The sequence below is a fragment of the Carya illinoinensis genome, chromosome 3 (assembly GCF_018687715.1).
Source record: "Carya illinoinensis cultivar Pawnee chromosome 3, C.illinoinensisPawnee_v1, whole genome shotgun sequence".
In the NCBI taxonomy this organism is placed as follows: Eukaryota; Viridiplantae; Streptophyta; class Magnoliopsida; order Fagales; family Juglandaceae; genus Carya; species Carya illinoinensis.
This window is the reverse complement of record NC_056754.1, coordinates 14,516,852-14,537,552: the sequence shown is the minus strand read 5'-3', so window position 1 is coordinate 14,537,552 and position 20,701 is coordinate 14,516,852. Positions and strand designations below refer to the sequence as shown.

The 20,701-nt window shown below is 37.4% G+C and overlaps 3 protein-coding genes across 4 annotated transcripts; 2 read left to right on the top strand and 1 right to left on the bottom strand.

The window, feature by feature from the left end:
* The first annotated feature begins 3,116 nt into the window (after window positions 1-3,116).
* Window positions 3,117-6,151, top strand: LOC122303417 (actin-7). 2 transcript variants are annotated; one of them, XM_043115197.1, is made up of 6 exons: window positions 3,117-3,295; window positions 4,064-4,129; window positions 4,284-4,354; window positions 4,434-4,827; window positions 4,912-5,525; window positions 5,619-6,151. In XM_043115197.1, the coding sequence occupies exons 3-6, from the start codon at window positions 4,295-4,297 to the stop codon at window positions 5,682-5,684; spliced, it is 1,134 nt and encodes a 377-aa protein (XP_042971131.1). In that variant the 5' UTR covers window positions 3,117-3,295; window positions 4,064-4,129; window positions 4,284-4,294; the 3' UTR covers window positions 5,685-6,151. The 2 variants fall into 2 exon arrangements, with proteins under 2 accessions (XP_042971131.1, XP_042971130.1); XM_043115196.1 differs by lacking the exon at window positions 4,064-4,129.
* A 3,768-nt stretch (window positions 6,152-9,919) lies between these two features.
* Window positions 9,920-13,480, top strand: LOC122303415 (cation/H(+) antiporter 15-like). The gene is made up of 3 exons (XM_043115194.1): window positions 9,920-10,682; window positions 10,865-11,860; window positions 11,923-13,480. The coding sequence occupies exons 1-3, from the start codon at window positions 10,458-10,460 to the stop codon at window positions 13,159-13,161; spliced, it is 2,460 nt and encodes an 819-aa protein (XP_042971128.1). The 5' UTR covers window positions 9,920-10,457; the 3' UTR covers window positions 13,162-13,480.
* A 293-nt stretch (window positions 13,481-13,773) lies between these two features.
* LOC122303416 (carbamoyl-phosphate synthase small chain, chloroplastic) lies at window positions 13,774-19,357 on the bottom strand. Its single transcript, XM_043115195.1, has 10 exons — window positions 19,026-19,357; window positions 18,055-18,187; window positions 17,128-17,216; window positions 16,983-17,043; window positions 16,800-16,867; window positions 16,499-16,627; window positions 16,299-16,408; window positions 15,864-16,211; window positions 15,498-15,663; window positions 13,774-14,019 (listed from the first exon to the last, which is right to left on the bottom strand). Exons 1-10 carry the CDS (start codon window positions 19,165-19,167, stop codon window positions 13,970-13,972), a joined length of 1,296 nt encoding a protein of 431 aa, XP_042971129.1. The 5' UTR covers window positions 19,168-19,357; the 3' UTR covers window positions 13,774-13,969.
* Window positions 19,358-20,701: the final 1,344 nt, after the last annotated feature.

Here is a 20,701-nt window from a genome sequence, read left to right as displayed (position 1 = left end):
CCTGATCATCATCATCGTGAGTTGTATCTTACAGCTCTCAACCTGATGTTTAATGAGGAGAAATATTAGGTTTAATTCCAATTCTTGATCGAAAACCCGGTCCAAAATCACACGTACACCTGTCTGATCTTCATAATTAATGGATTTGGCCCTACATGTATGATATAAATTTATATAGTTTTGATTCTATGAACATGATTTTGATGCATGGAATTACCGCTTAGTTCTTACATGTTAATTTGTTGAACAAAGAAGATTAATTCAAGTACGTAGTAATTATTCAAAGAAATATGCAGATCAAGTCATAGATCGATTTCCGAGTTTTGCATGGTTTGTAACTTTGTTGAATAGCTCTACAAATTAGTACTTATTAATAATAAATTAAAGTGATATTAGATATTAAATATATATATCCAAACAACTGAAGAGATCATATATATTAGAGACCAACCATACCCATTCCAACTGCATGCCCTCAAACTTCAGTAATAAAATTAGGCAGATCAAGGGGATTGAGTAAGCTATATATATATATATATGTAATATGTGTTCTATTATATATATATATATATATATATATATATATCCATCAACGCTTTTTGATCAGCCTTTGATGAACTTTAAGGATTTCATGCATGTGTGTCTGCCATCTGGAAAATTACCTTGTCATGTCCTAGCTAGCTAGCACATATTGAATTATACGCATGCATGTGTCTGTCTGACATATCCATTATCAACTTGAATCAATCCATGCCTTTCTTGTAAAAAGATGATGTAAGATTTGAGAGTAGAATTATTAGCTTTATTGAAGAAGCCAAACCGGCCAGCTTCTTGCCATGCCATCCCATCCTTGTTTTTGGAAGCACAACAAGGAAACCCCTTATCCTAGCTCTTACCTTTCCTTAATTTTACAGTGTTAACATTGGTAATTATAAATTAGCTACTTACACATGCATGGGAATTATAAAATTGATTACGAAATTCGAAGGAAATGGACTTTGAGATAATATTGTTACAATCATCTGAATGTTTCGTTGTAGTTTGGAGAAAACCCAATTACGTACAAGTACTTTTAACTCTTTAATTATTTTTGTTCTTTGATAAATAGCCTTTTTTTTTTTCTTTTCTTTTTTTCAAACCAACAGCGTGAAAGAGTACGTACACTACGATATTATGTACTCTGACTTTGTTCCAAAACCAACGAAAAATGCAGGCTGGTGGAGCCGACAAAATCAGTGACAAGCTGAGAAATTAATACTCTTTGATGATGTAAAATAGAAGCTCTGAAATTTATCCAAGATGGTGCATGAGTGGCTGACCTGGTGCATGCAGTTGTAGGCCAGGGTAAAGGTGATAGCTAGATAACAAGGGGGAAGAAGGTCAGTAGACTCCGTACCGCGCCTCCGATCCATCCCCGAAACCCTTGATGATCAATACATTGATCATGACAAGATCAACAGATTCTGCATGTTGCATTAATTAAAAGAACTAAATAAATTGTGCTAAAGCCTCACAACTAATCTTATCACGCCCATTCCTAATTCCCTACAACGACCTAGCTAAGAGTCTTTTTGAAGAAAATTCTTGTCAACTACCCATTTATATTAAATATGGATCATACTTACAAATTTATGATTAACTTCTTGCGCCTTTTTTTTTTTTTTTTGAGTACCTTTGGTTGTAAGATTTCATTCTTTTCATTTTTCTGCCTGTCAACTTTAAGCAAAAACGTGATCATGATAGTCAAGTTTTGACCACCACAAATTTGTTAAGTTTGGGCCGCTATTAATTAGACGGCCATCTCGAGGTGATTAGAATTTGGACACCAAGGGGTCGATTATAGTCTCTGTCATCTCCAAAAGTGGGGTGGTTTACAATGGTTTGAGTCTTCATCCATCGGGTGGCCGTCGGACGCAACCTAGTTTATATTAAGGGGCATGTCATTGTCATCTGGCTCCTTCCATGCACGCAAGACGACTAGCTAGGATCCAATGGTTTATAATAATGCTAAGAAATATGCTATTTCATTTTCAAAAGTAGAATCTGTAAACATCCGTAAGCCCCAACTTGCCCCCCATAGCCGGCGCCTTTGAGCAATAGAATTAACCAATTAAAGGGTTATCAGCTGATGATCTTTGGCCAACAAAATAACATACCAGATATATTATATATATGCCATTCCCCACACCAATTGGCAACTACCCATCCGAAAGTTTCACCTTAAATATTCATGGCTTGATTTGGACCACCCTAATAACCAGAATTAATTAGTAATCTCATAAATTATAATGCCTTTTTGATCAGTTAATATTGATAGAAAAAAAAAATTAACAAATTAAAATATTTTTTTAATTTATTTATTTTTATAGAATTTATAATTTCTTAAAGCAGATCGCATAAGCTAGATCTTCAATCTTAGTCCCTCGTAACATAATGAAAGCTCATGTAGATCGCATAAGCAGATCGCCAAGACCTTTTATCACTTAGCCAACTACTCATAGGAATTATTGGCAGTATATTTTAATCTGAATGAATTTTAACATTGGCCCTTTTCTGTTTGGTGTATTTTTATGGTCCTTTCTTCTTATTAAAGTTTTGTGATAGGGGTAGGTGTGTCGAGAACGGCAACCCCACGATGTTTATATAAATAAAATAAAAATGTTTTGATTTTGAAATTTGAATGGGTTTTGGTCCAAAACTATTGGAATGCCGCCACCCAGCCGATCCGACCCGATCCTGGCGGCAGAACCGATCCTTTACTCTGCTCCGCCGGTTCAAATCTTCACCACGTGGCAAAGATCCAAAAGGACAGATCCAACGGCAATAATCAAATGAAAATAGCAAAAATGAAAATTATTAGCAGTTAAAATCCAGGGAGGCGAAAGCGCAGAAAAAAAGAAAAGGCTGTCAGACAGCACAGGTCACCCCTATCTTTACTCGTGGTGCAAATGATTCCTCCTTGTTTAAAACTAAAAGCAATGAATAATATAAATAAATAAATAAATTCTTTTTATCTGAGCGATTTAAATTTGGTCTAAATTTCATTTGCATTTCAAATGATACTCCCACTCTGGCACTCTCTCCTACTTACATTTATATAAATACCCCTTCTTTTCCACCTCTCCCTTCTTATTCTCCTCCATTTTCATCGTCTCTGCGTTCTCTTTCTCTCGTCCTCTTAACTGCGACATAGAAAGCGAGAGGTTGAGAGCGCCGGGCCTTCGTCTTTGCTGCTTTGCTTGCTCTTTCTTCGTCCTCGATCGATCTACTTCTTCGCCGTTTCCTTAAATCTAAGGTGAGCTCCGATCTGTCACCGATCCGTTACATTTCTGCTTTCCTTTTTGGTTTTCTCGTTAGATTTGGTGGCTTGCCTCTTGCTTCTGAGTTGCTACCTCTCGATCTGTTTTTACCTCGGTTGCTTTTGGTTTGGTGTTAAAATTTTCGGTGCTTGTTAGATTGTGCGATTAGATCGGCCTGATTGCTGAAGTTGAGTTTGACTGGGGTATATACGTAGCCGATCTAGTTTAAAATGGAATTTATTTAATTTTTTCGTGGCTAAAGAGCTGAGATCTACAAGTAGTGAACGCATGGCATTCAGTTTTCGGATGAATTTGAAATATAGCCTCCTTTTTTTTATCATATATTTCATCCGATCGTTGCATTTTGTTATTTTTGCAGGCCGCTTTCGTAGTCTTGCTTGGTTTGATCGTTTAATTTGGTTTTCATCATCTTAGATCTGTAGCTTGTAGATCATTGAGAACGATTTCATTCTGTATCATCACATTTCTTTACTATCAGTTACTGTTTAGCCTTTTTAACTTCTATTTCATACTGGAACATACTTTCGGTCGTTCATATCCAATATTGTATAACTATGAGGTTTAGATCAATTAGTTGTAATTTATGTAAATCTTAAACACTTTTACCGATAAGAAAAAATGTAAATCTTAAACACTGAATGATAGGAGAAGTACTTTCCTAATCAACTCAAGGAGGGTTTTATTCTTATTTTCCGTTGTATTTCTGTCTTTCTCATTAATTAACGTTACCCTTATAATGGTAGGTGAAATATTGCAAGCTTTTTGTTCAGTTTTCTGTTTGTTGACCGATATAAAACGGTGTTGAAAAGGTAAAGGTAGATTGCGGAGATCTGTGTTAGAATTATAATGCTGGATAAGATGCTTGTGTATGAATGTTATGTATATCTTAGTTTCTGTTGCTTTTACTTATAAAAAAATGTTATGTATATCTTATCACATTCAAAATCGTAATGTTTCATGCAGCTTCATAAAAAATGGCCGATGCTGAGGATATCCAGCCCCTCGTTTGTGACAATGGAACTGGAATGGTGAAGGTTAGTCAATCTGGACCAAATTCTGTTTGTTTGTCTCTAGCAATGATGTTCGAACATATCTAAAACATGCTGTGTACAGGCTGGTTTTGCCGGTGATGATGCTCCCAGAGCAGTCTTCCCCAGTATTGTTGGCAGACCCCGACACACTGGTGTCATGGTTGGTATGGGCCAGAAAGATGCATATGTTGGTGATGAAGCCCAATCAAAGAGGGGTATCCTGACTTTGAAATATCCTATCGAGCATGGAATTGTCAGTAATTGGGATGACATGGAAAAGATCTGGCATCACACATTCTACAATGAGCTTCGTGTTGCCCCTGAAGAGCACCCAGTGCTTCTCACTGAAGCTCCTCTCAACCCCAAGGCCAACAGGGAGAAGATGACTCAAATCATGTTTGAGACCTTCAATGTGCCTGCCATGTATGTTGCTATCCAGGCCGTTCTCTCTCTGTATGCCAGTGGTCGTACGACTGGTTGGTTTCCATCACTTTCTCAAAAATAAATTTCCTACACCTGTCTCAGTATCTTGTTGGGTCTCTAACCTTGAATTTGCATAGGTATTGTGCTGGATTCTGGTGATGGTGTGAGTCACACTGTACCAATTTATGAAGGGTATGCCCTCCCACACGCCATCCTTCGTCTGGACCTTGCTGGCCGTGATCTTACCGATGCTTTGATGAAGATTCTTACTGAGAGAGGGTACATGTTCACCACCACTGCCGAACGGGAAATTGTCCGTGACATGAAGGAGAAGCTTGCATATGTTGCCCTTGACTATGAACAGGAACTTGAGACCGCAAAGAGCAGCTCCTCTGTTGAGAAGAACTACGAGCTGCCAGATGGTCAAGTCATCACAATTGGAGCTGAGAGGTTCCGTTGCCCAGAAGTCCTCTTCCAGCCATCTCTGATCGGAATGGAAGCTGCTGGAATCCATGAGACCACCTACAACTCTATCATGAAGTGTGATGTGGATATCAGAAAGGATCTCTATGGAAATATTGTTCTTAGTGGTGGTTCAACCATGTTCCCCGGTATTGCTGACCGGATGAGCAAGGAAATCACTGCTCTTGCCCCAAGCAGCATGAAGATTAAGGTTGTGGCACCACCCGAGAGGAAGTACAGTGTCTGGATTGGAGGATCAATCCTCGCATCCCTCAGCACCTTCCAGCAGGTGAATGCCACTTGGCCATTGTTAGTTCTTTTCTGCTTATTGTTGTTTTTATGTTTTTGGTAGGACTGACATGCTAGCTTTGTTCTGTATTAGATGTGGATTTCCAAGGGTGAGTACGACGAGTCTGGTCCATCCATTGTCCACAGGAAGTGCTTCTAAATTCTACAAAGGTGCTTTGATGGTGAGTTTTATTTCCATTTAGTTGGCTTTTCGTGTCATGTGTCATGTGAACTCAATCTGGTTGATGTGGAGACATGTCGAGGTAGAATCACCGAAGGAGGGTATGTATTTTGATCTTGATGTATCTTAGCTTTTCATCTGCGCGTGAGAGGCTTCCCTCTACTTGTCCTCTGGATGTGGTGAGCAGAAACTGGTCCTCAAGAGTCCCTTCCCTTGCATCATCTGTGTTTCAACCATGTCCTTCAGTAGAATGTTTGTAGCTGGAGGGTGATTGTGGTGTTTTTTTCTTTAATTTTTTTCTCCTACCATATTTGACGGTTTTTTCCCATTGCAACATTAATGTTAATAGCTATTGTATGAGAAAATTTTATGCTAGTGTCAGTTTGCGGTCATAAAACATTCTATGAAAATTTTATTTAATTACTGGCTTGAAAGCTTGCGAAGAATCTTTCGCTATGGCGAATCGTTGTTGATGTTTTTCCATTCACATGTAAATTCTTTGTCTGGGTATTCGTGCATGTGCGCCTCAAAAAAAGGCTGCCAAGCAAACCTCGGTTGTTCATACTTCATCGCAACCCGGCATAATTTGGTGGGTTTATTCAAAATCATTCATTACGTTATTTATCGTGGGTGGCATTTTAAGTTGTATCGGCCTTTTGGGACTTTTTTATAGTTAAGCTTGATAAGTTTTCCTCCTCACCCGTCCGTCGTATCTAGTTTTGTAAATTCAACAAATATCAGTAATATTTGAACCGTTTAGGTTGAGAAATCTTGTTTGCTGATTGAAAAATGCTATATAGTTTATTTGTCTCATTCTAATTGTATTGTGTTGAATGCTATGTGGGTTGGTAATGTATGATAATACCCTGCCATACTTGAGGCACTAGTTATTTCAAAACATATTGCAGGCCGTTCATCTTATAAGTACTGCAGAAAACTTATTGCCCGACTTTATTGGCTGTGGTTTCCTGACCCCAGCGCATTAAAGCCAATGTGGTTTAAAATTTGAATATTTTCTTGAAGTTTCTTCAAAATTAAGTAAAGTTGATATTCTTGGAAGTTGGAATATCTATTATTTTGGAATTTTCACGAGAGTGAGCTAAAAGGCCACACAACATTAGAATTTGGGAAATATTTTAGTCATAAATGGATTATATAAAAAATAAAGTGATTATGCAAAAATATTTTTACAAGTTGACGTTGTTCGATGTGGTTTCTCAGATTATAAAGTTACTATTATTGTAAATTAGATTTAACGGATAAGCTATATTAGTTTGTGGACATGTATTTTTGTAATTCCTTTGTTGATGGTTATGCAAGCATGATCTAATTGAACGGAACGGTTTGTCCCAATTTTGAATTTCCCCTAAGATATGTATTTTATATAATAATGAATTAGAACTTAGATATGTATTTTATATGTTTAGAGTGCTGCTGATTAAAGTTAATACAGCAATTATGTGTTGTGGTTTGCGAATGTGGAGTGGCAGTGGTAGAGATCAGCAGAATCCGAAGATGGCATTGGCCGTAGATATTCACATTAGCTCGAGCTCACTGGGTCTCTAGTAAAGAGAATCTGAAAAAGCGTGAGAGAAAAGCTATAAACTAAAAAAGAAAGCCAACAATTAAGGAATGCAACTTGCGTCATCTTGTGTGCATATTCTTGGGATCTACTTTAAGGAATGATTGATTGCTGCAAGGGAAAAAAAAAAAGAAGTAAAGAGAGATAAGTGTGGTCCTATCTGCTGTAGTTTTCTGGTCGAGGAGTCATCCAACTCCAAGTAACTTAAAAGTCTTGGCTACCAAATAGAAGTTATAAAACATAAAGGTACCTTTATGATGGTTTACCAATTTCCCAAAATCTAAGAGTAAATCGTGAACATTTCTGCATTGGGAAAAGGTGGGAACCCGGACGTGTGAGAAGGCTTGAAATGATGAATAGAGCTATATGTAGGCAATTCAGTCGAATACCTTCTCTTCCTCTGATCTCTTTTCTCCCATCTCTCTCTTTCTTTGTGTTTGAAGCTATTTCCCTTAAACTAAGACACGACACTGGAAAATGTTCATGAAAGTGACTCGCCTTGATGAAAAATCTCGTCAAATGACCAAAACAATGCCGAATGACGTAAGATGGGTATTTTGTAAAATGTTACCTGGATGGGGTTCTAAAAAGCAACTAACAATGGCTAGATCCTCTACTAAGCTGAATATAAAGCCGTGGCCAACACCACTTGTGAACTATTTTGGATACAAAATCTTTTGATGGAACTTGGTATTTTCTTGGAAAACCCGCCAACACTTTGGTATGATAATCTAGGTGCTACTTGTCTGTTAATCCAGTCCTACATGCGCGAACTAAGCATGTCGAATTGGATTACTATTTTGTTCGGGATAGGGTGGCTAACAAAACTCTCACAGTTTCTTTTGTTTCCAGCAAAGATCAATTGGCTGATATCCTCACCAAACCTTTATCTACAGCTCGTTTTCTTTTTCTTCGATCCAACCTCACAGTTTCACATGTGCCGCTTGCATCGAGGGGGGCTATTAAGGAAGATGAGAAGACCCTCATAACAGAAAACTATAACAAGTTGCAAGACACAGGCTGTGTTGCACAGCAGAGGCAATGTCGCACCAACAGAGGCAATACTGCACTACAGAGCATGGCAGATCAGTTGCAAGGCAGAGGCAATGTTGCACTACAGAGCACGGCAGCAACTTGTCCTGCACAGTTGCACAGAAACGGAAAAACATCACAAATGGAATCATGTCAGAACAGTAGAAATAGTCTATAAATGTATAGGAGACGTGGCCTCCAATCTTACCATTGAGGAAGTCTGAAATGTATCTACAGTAGTCTATAAATAGTTTGTAAATGTTCAATACTCGGATGTACAAGTGAAAAAGAGTGTGAATATATTTTCTCTCTCCTTCTGGGCATTCCATCGAATACTTGCTATGCATACTGAGAACTAATCTCAATACACTTCAACTCTAAACGTTCATTCTTCTTCTTCTTCTTCTTCCCTTTTTTTTTTTTTCGTGCAGTGTGTCGAAAAGAGAGGGGAACGAGGGGAGGGGGATGCAAGCAAAGCCTTGAAAGGTGTTCGATATTCTCGTTCGCTTTGCATCAGAGTGAACAATCTGATTCACCTCTAGCATATAAGAAACTCAAGTCTAAACAAGCAATAAATTCTACTATTTCATTATGGGAAGCTCAACAAAATCTAACAACGTTATCTGGTAATTGATAAAAGATAATAAGCACCAAGAGGAGTGCCACTATTCCAACTAAAATCTTTGTTTGATGTTTGAACCATAATTTTTCATACAAAAAAATTGACGAAATGTGAGAGAGATAGAGATTGCGATGACGGGATCTATCGAGAGAGTTTCGCAAGGACAACGAGAGAGAGAGAAAGGGAGAAGGGAGAGGAGAGGGTAGAGCTGAGGAGAATGAGAGAGGAAGATAGAAAGGAAACACGCTACTATCAACTTGCACTCATTGTAAGATATGTAAATTTCCTGCGTGTTAAAAATGCAAAATCCGGCTATGTCCGATTTAAAGCTTTTCCCTTTCTGATTTGATGCATATGATACATGTTTAACCTGATTTGCAATCTAAACCCCCTTTTCGGCTAATTAAAATGCTATTTCTCAGCCTCTACATTTGGCTCGGTTCACCCCCAAATAATTTTCTAAGAATATTTTTAAAGTTTTTATTTTTTAAAGACCCAAATGCAACAATCGGTTATGGTACCTCCGTTTCCCAATATAATAATTTTTTAAAACTCGAACACAAATAATAATCATGAAATTTTTGACTGCATGTGTAACTTCTACTCCCATTTGGCCTTTTTCTCTCTTTACGTGTGTATACTTGTATCTATTGATCTCAGAGGGCTCAGACAGGGTTCGAATATGTCGTCCAAACACATTTCCATTTAAAAAAAAAAGAGAGAGAGAGAGAGAGAGAGAGAGAGAGAGAGAGAGAGAGAGAGAGAGAGAGAGAGAGAGAAAAACCAGTGAAAGAAAGAAAAATTGCACTACCCTTTTCTTCCTGTATTCCTTTCATTTGAGTACATATAAATATACATATATCAATGTTTGGCAATTTCTTCCCCCCTCCCCGTTTTCTATAAGATTTGGTTGTCCTTGGAGACACAGTCAAAGTCAACTGGTCCTCTTTCAAAGGAGCTAAAGATAGTCAAGCTGGCTCGATCGTAAACATGCCGAACATAAACCTTAGAGATCTAAGTTGAGAGGCAGTATAAACATTCTTAAAATAGAGTCCAATCTGTTGAACTTTTGTCCATACAAGAGAGAGCTCCCCCCTAAATGGGGTGCGCAGCCAACTAACTAGTCGGAATATCTCCGGCCCCTCCAACGTTCTCATTCCTGATGATTAAGCAACCAAAACAATCCAAGAAACAAGAAATTAGTATAATTCTTCTTTCATCTATTAACTGCATGCAAAACAAGAGCGTGATTATTTGTTTCAAGTTTTCGCTCTAGTTTTGCATATCAAAGAAGAAAAAAGATTTACGCTAGGACATGATGATGATAACAACACCGACGTCAATTGTGTGAGCAATATATAAATATATATGTATACACACACTGTATATATATATATAGATATCTTCAGAAAGTGGTGATTCCTTACGTTTGGGAATAAGAGGAGGTGATTGCAGTGGTGATTGATTGCTTTGCTGCTTTGAAGATTGGAGACCGTGGCGGAGAAGAAGAAGAAGAATGGCGCAGAAGCTGGTGAAAACAATGAACAAAAGTGCAGACGAGACAATTGTCTGTTATGCACCAACCATGATAACAACGAATGGTGTATGGCAGGGCGATAACCCTTTAGATTTCTCTCTCCCTCTTTTCATCTTACAATTAACTCTGGTTGTTGTCACCACTCGCGTTCTTGTTTTTCTCCTCAAACCCCTTCGCCAACCTCGCGTTGTCTCTGAAATTCTGGTACGTTTACCTCTTTATCACGGATTTTGTTTTTTTAAAAAAAAAAAAAAACAGATATTGCATTCTGTAGTCCCTGTTTGAATCTAGCTAGTAGGAATAGGAAGCCATATTTTCATCTGCATTTTAGAATCACATAAACAAGGATGATTCTTCCCTATATATGTTGTTATATATGTGAACAGGGTGGAGTGATATTAGGTCCATCAGTGCTTGGGAGGAGCTCTAAATTTGCAAGAGCAATATTTCCTCTAAGAAGTGTGATGGTGCTTGAGACAATGGCGAATGTGGGTCTGCTTTATTTTCTGTTTCTGGTGGGAGTAGAGATGGACATAACAGTAGTCCGGCGCACAGGGAGAAAGGCCATGCTTGTTGCTGTTGCTGGTATGGTTTTGCCATTCTTAATTGGTACTGCCTTCTCCTTCTTTCTTGACCGAAAAGGTCAAAGTATGACACAGGGAACTTTTATTCTCTTCCTTGGGGTTGCCCTCTCTGTCACCGCATTCCCGGTACTGGCTCGAATCCTTGCCGAGCTCAAGCTCATCAACACGGAGCTTGGCCGTATTGCCTTGTCATCTGCTCTTATCAATGACATGTGTGCTTGGGTGCTCTTAGCTTTAGCAATTGCCTTGTCTGAGAACCAATCTACTTCTTTGGCTTCCCTCTGGGTGATACTGTCAAGCGTGGCCTTTGTTACGTTTTGCATTTTTGTTGTCCGTCCGGCAATTGCATGGATAATTCGGAAAACCCCAGAGGGAGAAAATTTCAGTGACTTCTATATATGTCTCATTCTAACTGGGGTTATGATCTCAGGCTTCATTACAGATGCCATTGGTACACATTCTGTTTTTGGAGCTTTCGTTTTTGGCCTCGTAATTCCAAACGGACCGCTTGGAATTACTCTCATCGAAAAGCTTGAGGATTTTGTTTCAGGACTTTTGCTCCCTCTCTTCTTTGCCATTAGCGGGCTGAAGACTAATATATCAGCAATAAAGGAAGCATCCACCTGGGGGATTTTAATGCTCGTCATTGCTCTTTCCTGTATCGGAAAAATTGCTGGAACTGTCTTCGTTTCAATGTTCTACCAGATGCCAATACGCGAAGGCATCACTCTTGGTTTGCTCATGAATGCAAAGGGTCTTGTTGAAATGATTGTCCTCAATGTTGGCAAGGATCAAGAGGTACTCTCTCTCTCTCTCTCTCTCTCTTCTCTCTCTCTCAAACAACAATTATATAAATGCAGGTGTTAGATGATGAGTCGTTTGCAATCATGGTGACCGTAGCTGTGGTTATGACAGCAATCATCACACCTATTGTCACAACAATTTACAGGCCGGCAAGGAAGTTGCTGCCATACAAACGACGTACAATAGAGAGTTCGAAACCAGATGGAGAACTACGAGTGCTAGTCTGCATTCACACACCCAGAAATGTGCCGACAATTATCAACCTCCTCGAAGCCTCTTACCCCTCCAAAAAGTCCCCAATATGCGTCTACGTGCTCCACTTAGTTGAACTCACTGGCCGTGCATCTGCCATGCTCATTGTCCATAACACCAGGAAATTTGGCCGACCGGCTCTCAACCGAACCCAAGCTCAGTCCGAACACATCATCAATGCATTTGAGAACTACGAGCAGCATGCTGGGTGCGTCTCTGTTCAACCACTTACAGCCATTTCCCCTTACTCGACCATGCACGAAGACATCTGTAATTTAGCAGAAGATAAAAGAGTCGCCTTCATAATCATCCCTTTCCACAAACAACAGACCGTTGATGGTGGAATGGAAGCTACAAACCCGGCCTTTCGAACGGTGAATCAAAATGTGCTAGCAAATGCACCTTGCTCAGTTGGTGTTCTCGTTGACAGAGGCCTAAACGGCTCCACGCGCTTGACTGCAAACCAGATCTCTCACAACGTAGCTGTGCTGTTCTTTGGAGGACCAGACGACAGAGAAGCATTGTTCTATGCATCGAGGATGTCCGAGCATCAGGGAATAACCCTTACAGTAGTGCGATTCATTCATGGTGAGGATGTAGATGGGCATGCAGCATCTCAGCTAGAGGGTGGCAGCTTCAATGGCCCCGGAATGTTAACAGTGGAAACAGAGGATGAAAGAGAGAAGCAACTAGATGAAGCGCTTGTAAACGATTTCAAATTGAAAAACATGAATGATGAAACCATCGTCTATACCGAGAAGGTGGTGAGCAATGGGGAGGAGACAGTGGCTGTGATAAGGTCAATGGACAACATTCATGACCTGTTCATTGTTGGGAGAGGAAAAGGAATTATATCACCCCTCACGGCAGGATTAACCGACTGGAGTGAGTGTCCGGAGCTCGGTGCAATAGGGGATTTGCTAGCTTCGGCAGACTTTGCATCCACTGTTTCAGTTTTAGTAGTGCAACAGTACGTTGGGATGGGGCCGCAAGGGGAGGGACTCGGTACGCCAGATAGCACACGACAAGTAATTCGGCAGTAACGAGTAGGTAAGCCCATGATACTAGTTGGTCAGAAGCTGGGGTGCTTCAATGACTCCCAAGTAACCATTCCAGGGGAAAAGAGAAGATAAAAAGAGAAGAGAGAGAGAATCACAAGTTGGAAAACCATTTTTGTTTCCTTGTTTGCAATTCAAGGGCATTCTCGACTACAGATGCATGTATAATTACTGTTCTGTCTTTCTGCAACTAATTAGACTTGTAGTTTTTAGGTTTTCTTTTGCTTCCTTTCTTTTATTCAGGACCTTCTGTTTTTTCTTTTAAGATAATTAAATGTTTTATCATAATAAATAGTTGAACATATTTTAATCGAAGTAAATATTCATTCCTGATCAACCACCATATTTTCCTTTCTCTTTTCCTTTAGGCCATCACATGGCATGTCCTTAAGATATTCATTCTCGTACAAATCTCAGCTGCCCAGCATGTAGAGCGTGCCCCCTAGTGTATTTGCACTTATTTTTTTCTTTTTTCTTTCAAAGATTTTTTTTTAAAAAAAAAAAAAATTATATCAATTCACTAATAATCACTTCCTTAATTATTAAATAAAAAATAAAATAAAATACACGAGTAGTTAAAATGAGGAGACAAAATCATGGGACAAAGTAGAGCATTTTCCATTATTTTTATCTATTCCACAATCACTCACAAATTTGACGATAATAAAGCAACCAGTCTTCTCCATATTAAATACATATTAGCTTCATGGAAAGTAGTAGCATAGTCAGATTAAACTACCACCTTTTGAACTCTCACAAGCTTATAATAAATGTGCATTGGTACGGATTGTGCTTAAGCATTTTGTTTTACCCGCTTTAGCATCTCTATGAATTCCTGAAAAGCTGTAGAAAAATACCTTATGTCAATACCGGGATAGATTAATCTCATACCGTCAGTATACACATGGTTGTTGAACAGTATAGATAGAGGATAGAAAGAAGCATCAAATAAGATATATCCCCCTGATAAGATCTCCTCTAGCACTCTCCCACCTGTCAGACTACGGAATTCCTTGAAATGTGCATTAACTATTATCTATTTTAAAGCAGATCTCAGGGAATGAACAAACGGAGATAATCTGAGAATAGTAATGTTTGGTTCCATTGAAATGTGTTTGAATGTCAATAAGTTGAAATATGTATTTAAATGCATGAAGTAGATTAAGATGATCTTAACCTTTTTATGGGAAGTTAAAAAAGTAGTGGATCCCATTAATAATTGGGTTGAGATGAGTTCAACAACCAAACACAGCCAAAACACCTAAAATTCTCCCATAAACTAAGTGCAATGGATAGTATCTATATTGTACCAAGTATGAAGTATTTTGGTTATTGCATTTTTATGAATGATTAGAGTGACAAGTACAATAACAAAAACCACCTAATGTTTTGCACTAAATAGATGCTATTCATTTCAAGTAAAACGAAAGGATCCTTATCCACCAACTACCACCCCTAGGTCCCTGGTTTTAAACATACCTCTAATATGCGATATAACTCACCTCCCAAATTGAACGTTTTGTTGCAGGTTACCCTTAGTCAAATTGAGACATTAAGGAGAGGAGGAGAAAGAGGGAGGGGGGGGGGGGGGGGGGGGAGCGGCGGTGTTAAAATAGCGACTCCCCAATTGATAACAAAATAACATAGTTAACAATTTTTCTTTTTAAAAAAATAGAATTGATGGCAACAGGAGCCACGACCATGGATCCCATGGTGGACCCCTGAATATTTTTTAAATTTTTTAGTAGATATGTTATCTATATTTTAAATAAAGTGTGATGTCATCATTTTATCCCCATTTAGGCCTCATTTGGATGTTGAGATTATATGAGATGAGAAATCTCTTAATAGTAGTGAAATGGTTTGTAAAAAGTAGTAAAGTGGTTTAAGTTAAAGATGTTTTAAGGTGTTTTATGGGGTTTTGTGAAAGGAGAGAAAAAGTTGAATAAAAATATTATAAAATTAAAATATTGTTAAAACATTATTTTGTTTTGAGATTTAAAAAAGTTGAATTGTTTTTTATGTTTTGTTTGAAAGTTTGGGAAAGTTGTAATGATTAGGTAATTAATGATTAGATGAAAAAGTTGAATATTTGAAATTGAAAAATGTTGTATTTAAGTAGTGTTTAGATGTTGAGATGAGATGAGATGAGATGAGAGCATTTCAACTTATAGCAACTTATAGCAAAGTTAGGTTTTGGGATGCGGTCTTCATCACAAGTCATAGTTCGAAAGTATGTTTGAGAGTGGGATGGTAATATGCAGGTTTTTAAAAAAAAAAAAAAAATGTATCAAAAAAAAAAACAAAGGAACTTCCATTACCATAGTCTGAATCATGAGGTCCAGGTGATGCTTCAGGGTGGTATTGAAGGGACATGATGTTTTGTGCCGGGTAGGCAAGGCCAGCACAGCTTCCATCATTAAGATTGACATGAGTTACTTCCACACCCTCTGGAAGTGATGCAGCGTCAACAGCATAGTTGTGATTCTGCCACATTATACATTTATGTTGAGAAATAATGCATGGCGAAAAAAATTATCTTATAAATTTTCTTTCATCACTTTAACTAGTTGTAAACTTAGATTTCTCACAGATATTGTGTGAGTTCGCAGTTGGGAAATGAGGGGGTGGAGTTAGGGTCCACCTCACAATTTTCAAAGAAAGATGGATACTGAAAATTAACACACCTGAGAACTAATCTCAACATGGCCACTCCGAAGGTTACGAACTGGATGATTTCCTCCATGGTGACCAAACTTCATCTTAAAGGTTTTGCCACCTAATGCTTGACCAAGCAACTGATGACCCATACAAATTCCAAAAACAGGAATCTTTCCCAGTATTTCTTTCACTGTTTCTACTGCATAAGGAACTGCAGAGGGGTCTCCAGGGCCATTGCTGAAAAGAACCCCATTGGGCTTCATCTTTAGAGTCTCCAATGCTGGCCATGTTGAAGGGACAACCGTAATCTTACAGCCATAAGATGCTAAACGCCTAAGTATATTATGCTTGATCCCAAAATCATATGCAACAACCTTCATTTCACACAAACACAAAAGGGGTGAGCGTGAAATTGCCAAATAATGAGCAAGTGACTTCAACAAACCTCATATAAAGCTTACATGTAAGGCATCTACGTCTCTCTCATTGGAGCTAAATTCCCAATCTGACTTTGTTTTATCAATCCATTCATAAGGGGTCTTGCATGAAACACCACTTATTAAATCAACACCTGCAAAGTTAAAAGGAAAACTCTTTATTTAGAATATCTCTAGGCTTTGAAAATTTCCTTTATATTCACAAACCCGCACGAAATCCTTACCCACAATATCCCATGAGCGGGACAGTTGCAATAGTTCCTTATCGGATTTTGAATCTTCTGTGCTCAAAACACCGATAAGGCTTCCATCTTGTCTCAATCTTCGGGTAATTGCACGCGTGTCAACATCATCTGTAGGATAATTCCCAGCATCAAAATGTCAAGTCAGAAGCTACAAAGAGAGCATAGCTCAACAATCAAACTTGGCGCATCTCAAAGGTATTTTTTTAACTATTCATCTCATAAGTATTAGAGACTCAATAACTCTCCCCTAACTAAATGACTCTTGCTATAAATAACTTACAAATGCCCATGATGTTTCTTTTTGCTAGATAGTCACCGAGTGTTTCTGCACATCTCCAATTTGAAGTACTGGGGATATATTTTGAATAATAAGTAAGCATGGGTAAATCAACAAAGTTGCTAACATGAAAGTTCCCAAAGGAACCTTAACGAAAGTTCCCAAAGGAACCTTAACAAGGCGCACCTGATACTCAAACTTCTAATGACTAGACCAGCAAGGAAGCATTGGTTTGATTCCTCATCATCTGACATGAAATACATCAATTAGATTTAAAATAGAATCCAAGACATCAGAGTAGGTAATGATTTAAACTAAAAACTTAACCCACCAAAATTTACACCAGTGTTGCCAATATGAGGGTTTGTCATCAGGACAAACTGTCCAGCATAACTAGGGTCTGTAAGAATCTCTTGGTACCTGCATGTGTGATCATGCATAACTTATCAACTCATGAACCTTACTAATAGGTTCCCTAGTGTAGTGCGCTTAGACAAGTTTAAAGCAAGCACCAAAGGAAAAGCGCTACGTGATCACAAAGTGAACACTTCTAGGGAGAGTTCCAGGCGCAAGTGAAGCATGCCTTCCCTTTTTTTTTTTTTTTTAATCAAAATATGTTCAGATACATGTTACTTCATCAATGTCAAATTCATTACTTACTGTACATTTAAGTAGTAAATGCAAATTCGTCTACTTCATGTTATTACCAAATACATGGACACGTGATATTTCGTTAAATCTAAATGAACGGTTTTCCAGGGAATCATAATACCATCAATAATGGTAAGAAAGTTTCTTCTAGGCCATGGAAAAGGTAAATATATAGGCATATCAGCAGTCGAATTCAATGAGTTGAGCCATGTTGAATCCATGGGAAATGAAATATATGTGAACATACACTCACAAAATAATAACGACTCATTAACATAACCTGCTATCTTATTGTTGTTATGTGCAGAGAATTCTTTAGAAAAGAAGAATTCAAGATCATTCATCCAGTTATAAAGATTTTAGAAATCAGCTTTTTTTTTTTATAAGTAAAAATATTATATATATATATATCAAAAGGAATATATATCAAAAGGTGTAACCAAGTACATTGAGCATATACAAGAAAAACACCTTGCCCATATTAGAGAGCCCCTAATGACCCAAAGAGCCTGTGAAAAACAATCCAAAATACACCAAACCCGAATTGGAATGGAACACACCTCCCCAACCCCAACCCCTTGTTTACTGTAGTTAGAAATCAGCTCACCCTGTCAAAGATGTATTGAAGACCACTTCACCAACTTGAGTTCCCGAAGCACCAAATGACTTGGCTGTCCAGACTGATCCATCTTCAAGCACAAGTCTAGCATCTGAAGTCTTCCAGGGTCTTTCCGCCAACCCTAAGGCTCACACAATTAGATATGAATCAACTTTAAAATATATTAAGCATGTGCATGCACATGAAAATATGTATAATGATGGCTGAATTGATCAACGTGTAATTGATCTTTTTCCTAGAAAATCAGCTTGAAAAGATAAATGAAAGAATGGAAAGAATATTAAGATTCATGATAAGAGAACAAGAAAAATGGATTTGTAATGAGGTCTATTTATTACGTAGCAACATATTAACAGCCATATTGAGATGCCAACAGGAAGTATCCAAATCTATGTTGCCATACAAATGGCAAATAGTGAAGGATTAAGTGCCCATGAGCGATGTAGATATATAAATTTCTTAATTATCCTGGATCACTAGCCATGATTCCTACAGAAGAAACCCTCAAGTTCCTTAAATTCAGTATCAATATATCTGAAGGGAATAAATAATTTAAAAAAAAAAAAAAAAAAAAAAAAAAAAAAAAGAGCAAGTAATGGTAGATAGCAAAGGTTCGGGACATGGAAATAAGAAAAACAAAAGACCAAGATTTTACATTAACTTAAAGATTAGACATGACGCCCATGTGCGCAATATTATCGAGTAAGCAATAACCCAACAAATGAAAAAAAGAAAAAAGCAAGAAAGATTCACAGACGACTGTGAGAATCTAGTCGAGCCATTCAAAATTAAAATTTAGTCATTTGCAAAGATAAAATAAGTTAGCTTAATGAATCGAACGATCTTATACCAGAACTAGTGCTAAACACACTCACTCACACATACATGCACGCTAAATAACAAATATATATACAAGTATAAAAACAAAGAGAATCAGGGAGGGGAAAACATTGGCATACCGAGAGCGGCACCGTCGGATGAGAGAGGGATGGAACATCTGACCGTGAAGGCCCTAGCTTTTGGAGAACGATTTGGTTGAGCCTTCGAGGCAAAAGAAGACAGTGGGTTGGAAAACGTCAAATCCATTGCACTCGTGGCCATTCTCTATCTGAATTCAAAGTCGAGTCGCACAGAGCGCGGCAGTTCAGAGCTTTTAGAGTTTAGGTTTCGCAGAGATGAAACTTCGAACTTTGACTATGAAGGTGGAGTAGGAAATTTTTATAAAGGCACCGGCTGTCTCAGTCACTCAGCCACAGGGAAGCTTTGGTTGCCTTCATCACCCAATTGGGCTGTCTCGTATAGTTTTTCCCAACATAAAAATCATCTCTTTCTAAAACAAATTTTCATTTTACTTATCCATTTTTAAAAAATTCAATAAAAAAATAATATAAAATCTTTTCAATAATTACAGAAATTTCAAAACATATATTTTTTCAAATATTTTTCTTACTTATCTATTTTTTTTATTAGTAGGACCCTCTCTATCTTCACTAATCGCTTAAAGAAGGATTTTTCTTTAAATTATTAATTAATATATTTAAATCTAGGTGAGAGGTCTTTTTATTTTTATTTTTTTGGTCATTTGAGATAAACTTGAGAAATAACTACATACAAAAAATAATAATTTTTTTTAAAAATCCTTCATATTCTTTTTTAGTTACACTAAAAATAAAAACCTGCCCGTCCGAAAACAAAAATTCATCAAAAAAATATCCAGTTGTTGAGATTGACAGGTAAGTAGGATAATGATAATAAAAAAAAAGTAAAGATATGTGCAGTCATAAAATATATAAATATATTATAATTATTTTAAAAAAATGATATTTATTATTAAAAAATAATTAATTTTTTCATATAAATCATGTAGTAGTTCAATTTTTTTTTTTTAAAAAAAAATATACAATATTTACACATTTTACAATTATAAATATTATTTTTTCAAAATAAATTTGACTTGAAGACAAAAAAATAAGTCGACTTATTGAGAGTGATGGGAAATATCATATTCTTTAGAGGAAGAAGAACTGATGCAACTCTTAATAGATATCGACAAGAAAACGAGGTGGGTGTGTCAAATTTAATTTATTTTTTAAGTTTCATAGAAATCATCTTTTAACACAAGAGATATAAAGCTGAATGTCGAACCAATCGTACTAGTTTGGACCACATTGTCCCTTCCTTTTCTTAAAAGTTAAAGGTGCGATCAATAATTAAGTCCCCACTAAAATGATCCCACCAGCCGCCCAAACGTAAACAAAAGGATTTTGTATTCGGTTTTTTTCCTTTTTAAAAGAGTAGGAAGTACAGTCAGAAAGCAAGCAATAAATAGACCGAAGAGTAAAATGGGATGAAATATGGGGGAATTGGAAATGCATGCATCCATGTAACAAGTCTCTTTTTAACGGCAAATGATACTCCAATTGCCCGCATAAGGCATGTTGCTGTTCAGATAACCACAGCGCATCTTGGGGATTATTCTCTTTTTAGTTGTGTTCCAATTGGCCACCATATTGCAGGAAACCAGAAGTACTGTAGTTGGGTCGGTTATAGCTACAAAAGATTTTATTTACAACAGTCCCTGAAAACTTGATCAGTTGTTAAAACATATAATTACAATTATGTTTTACAGAACATA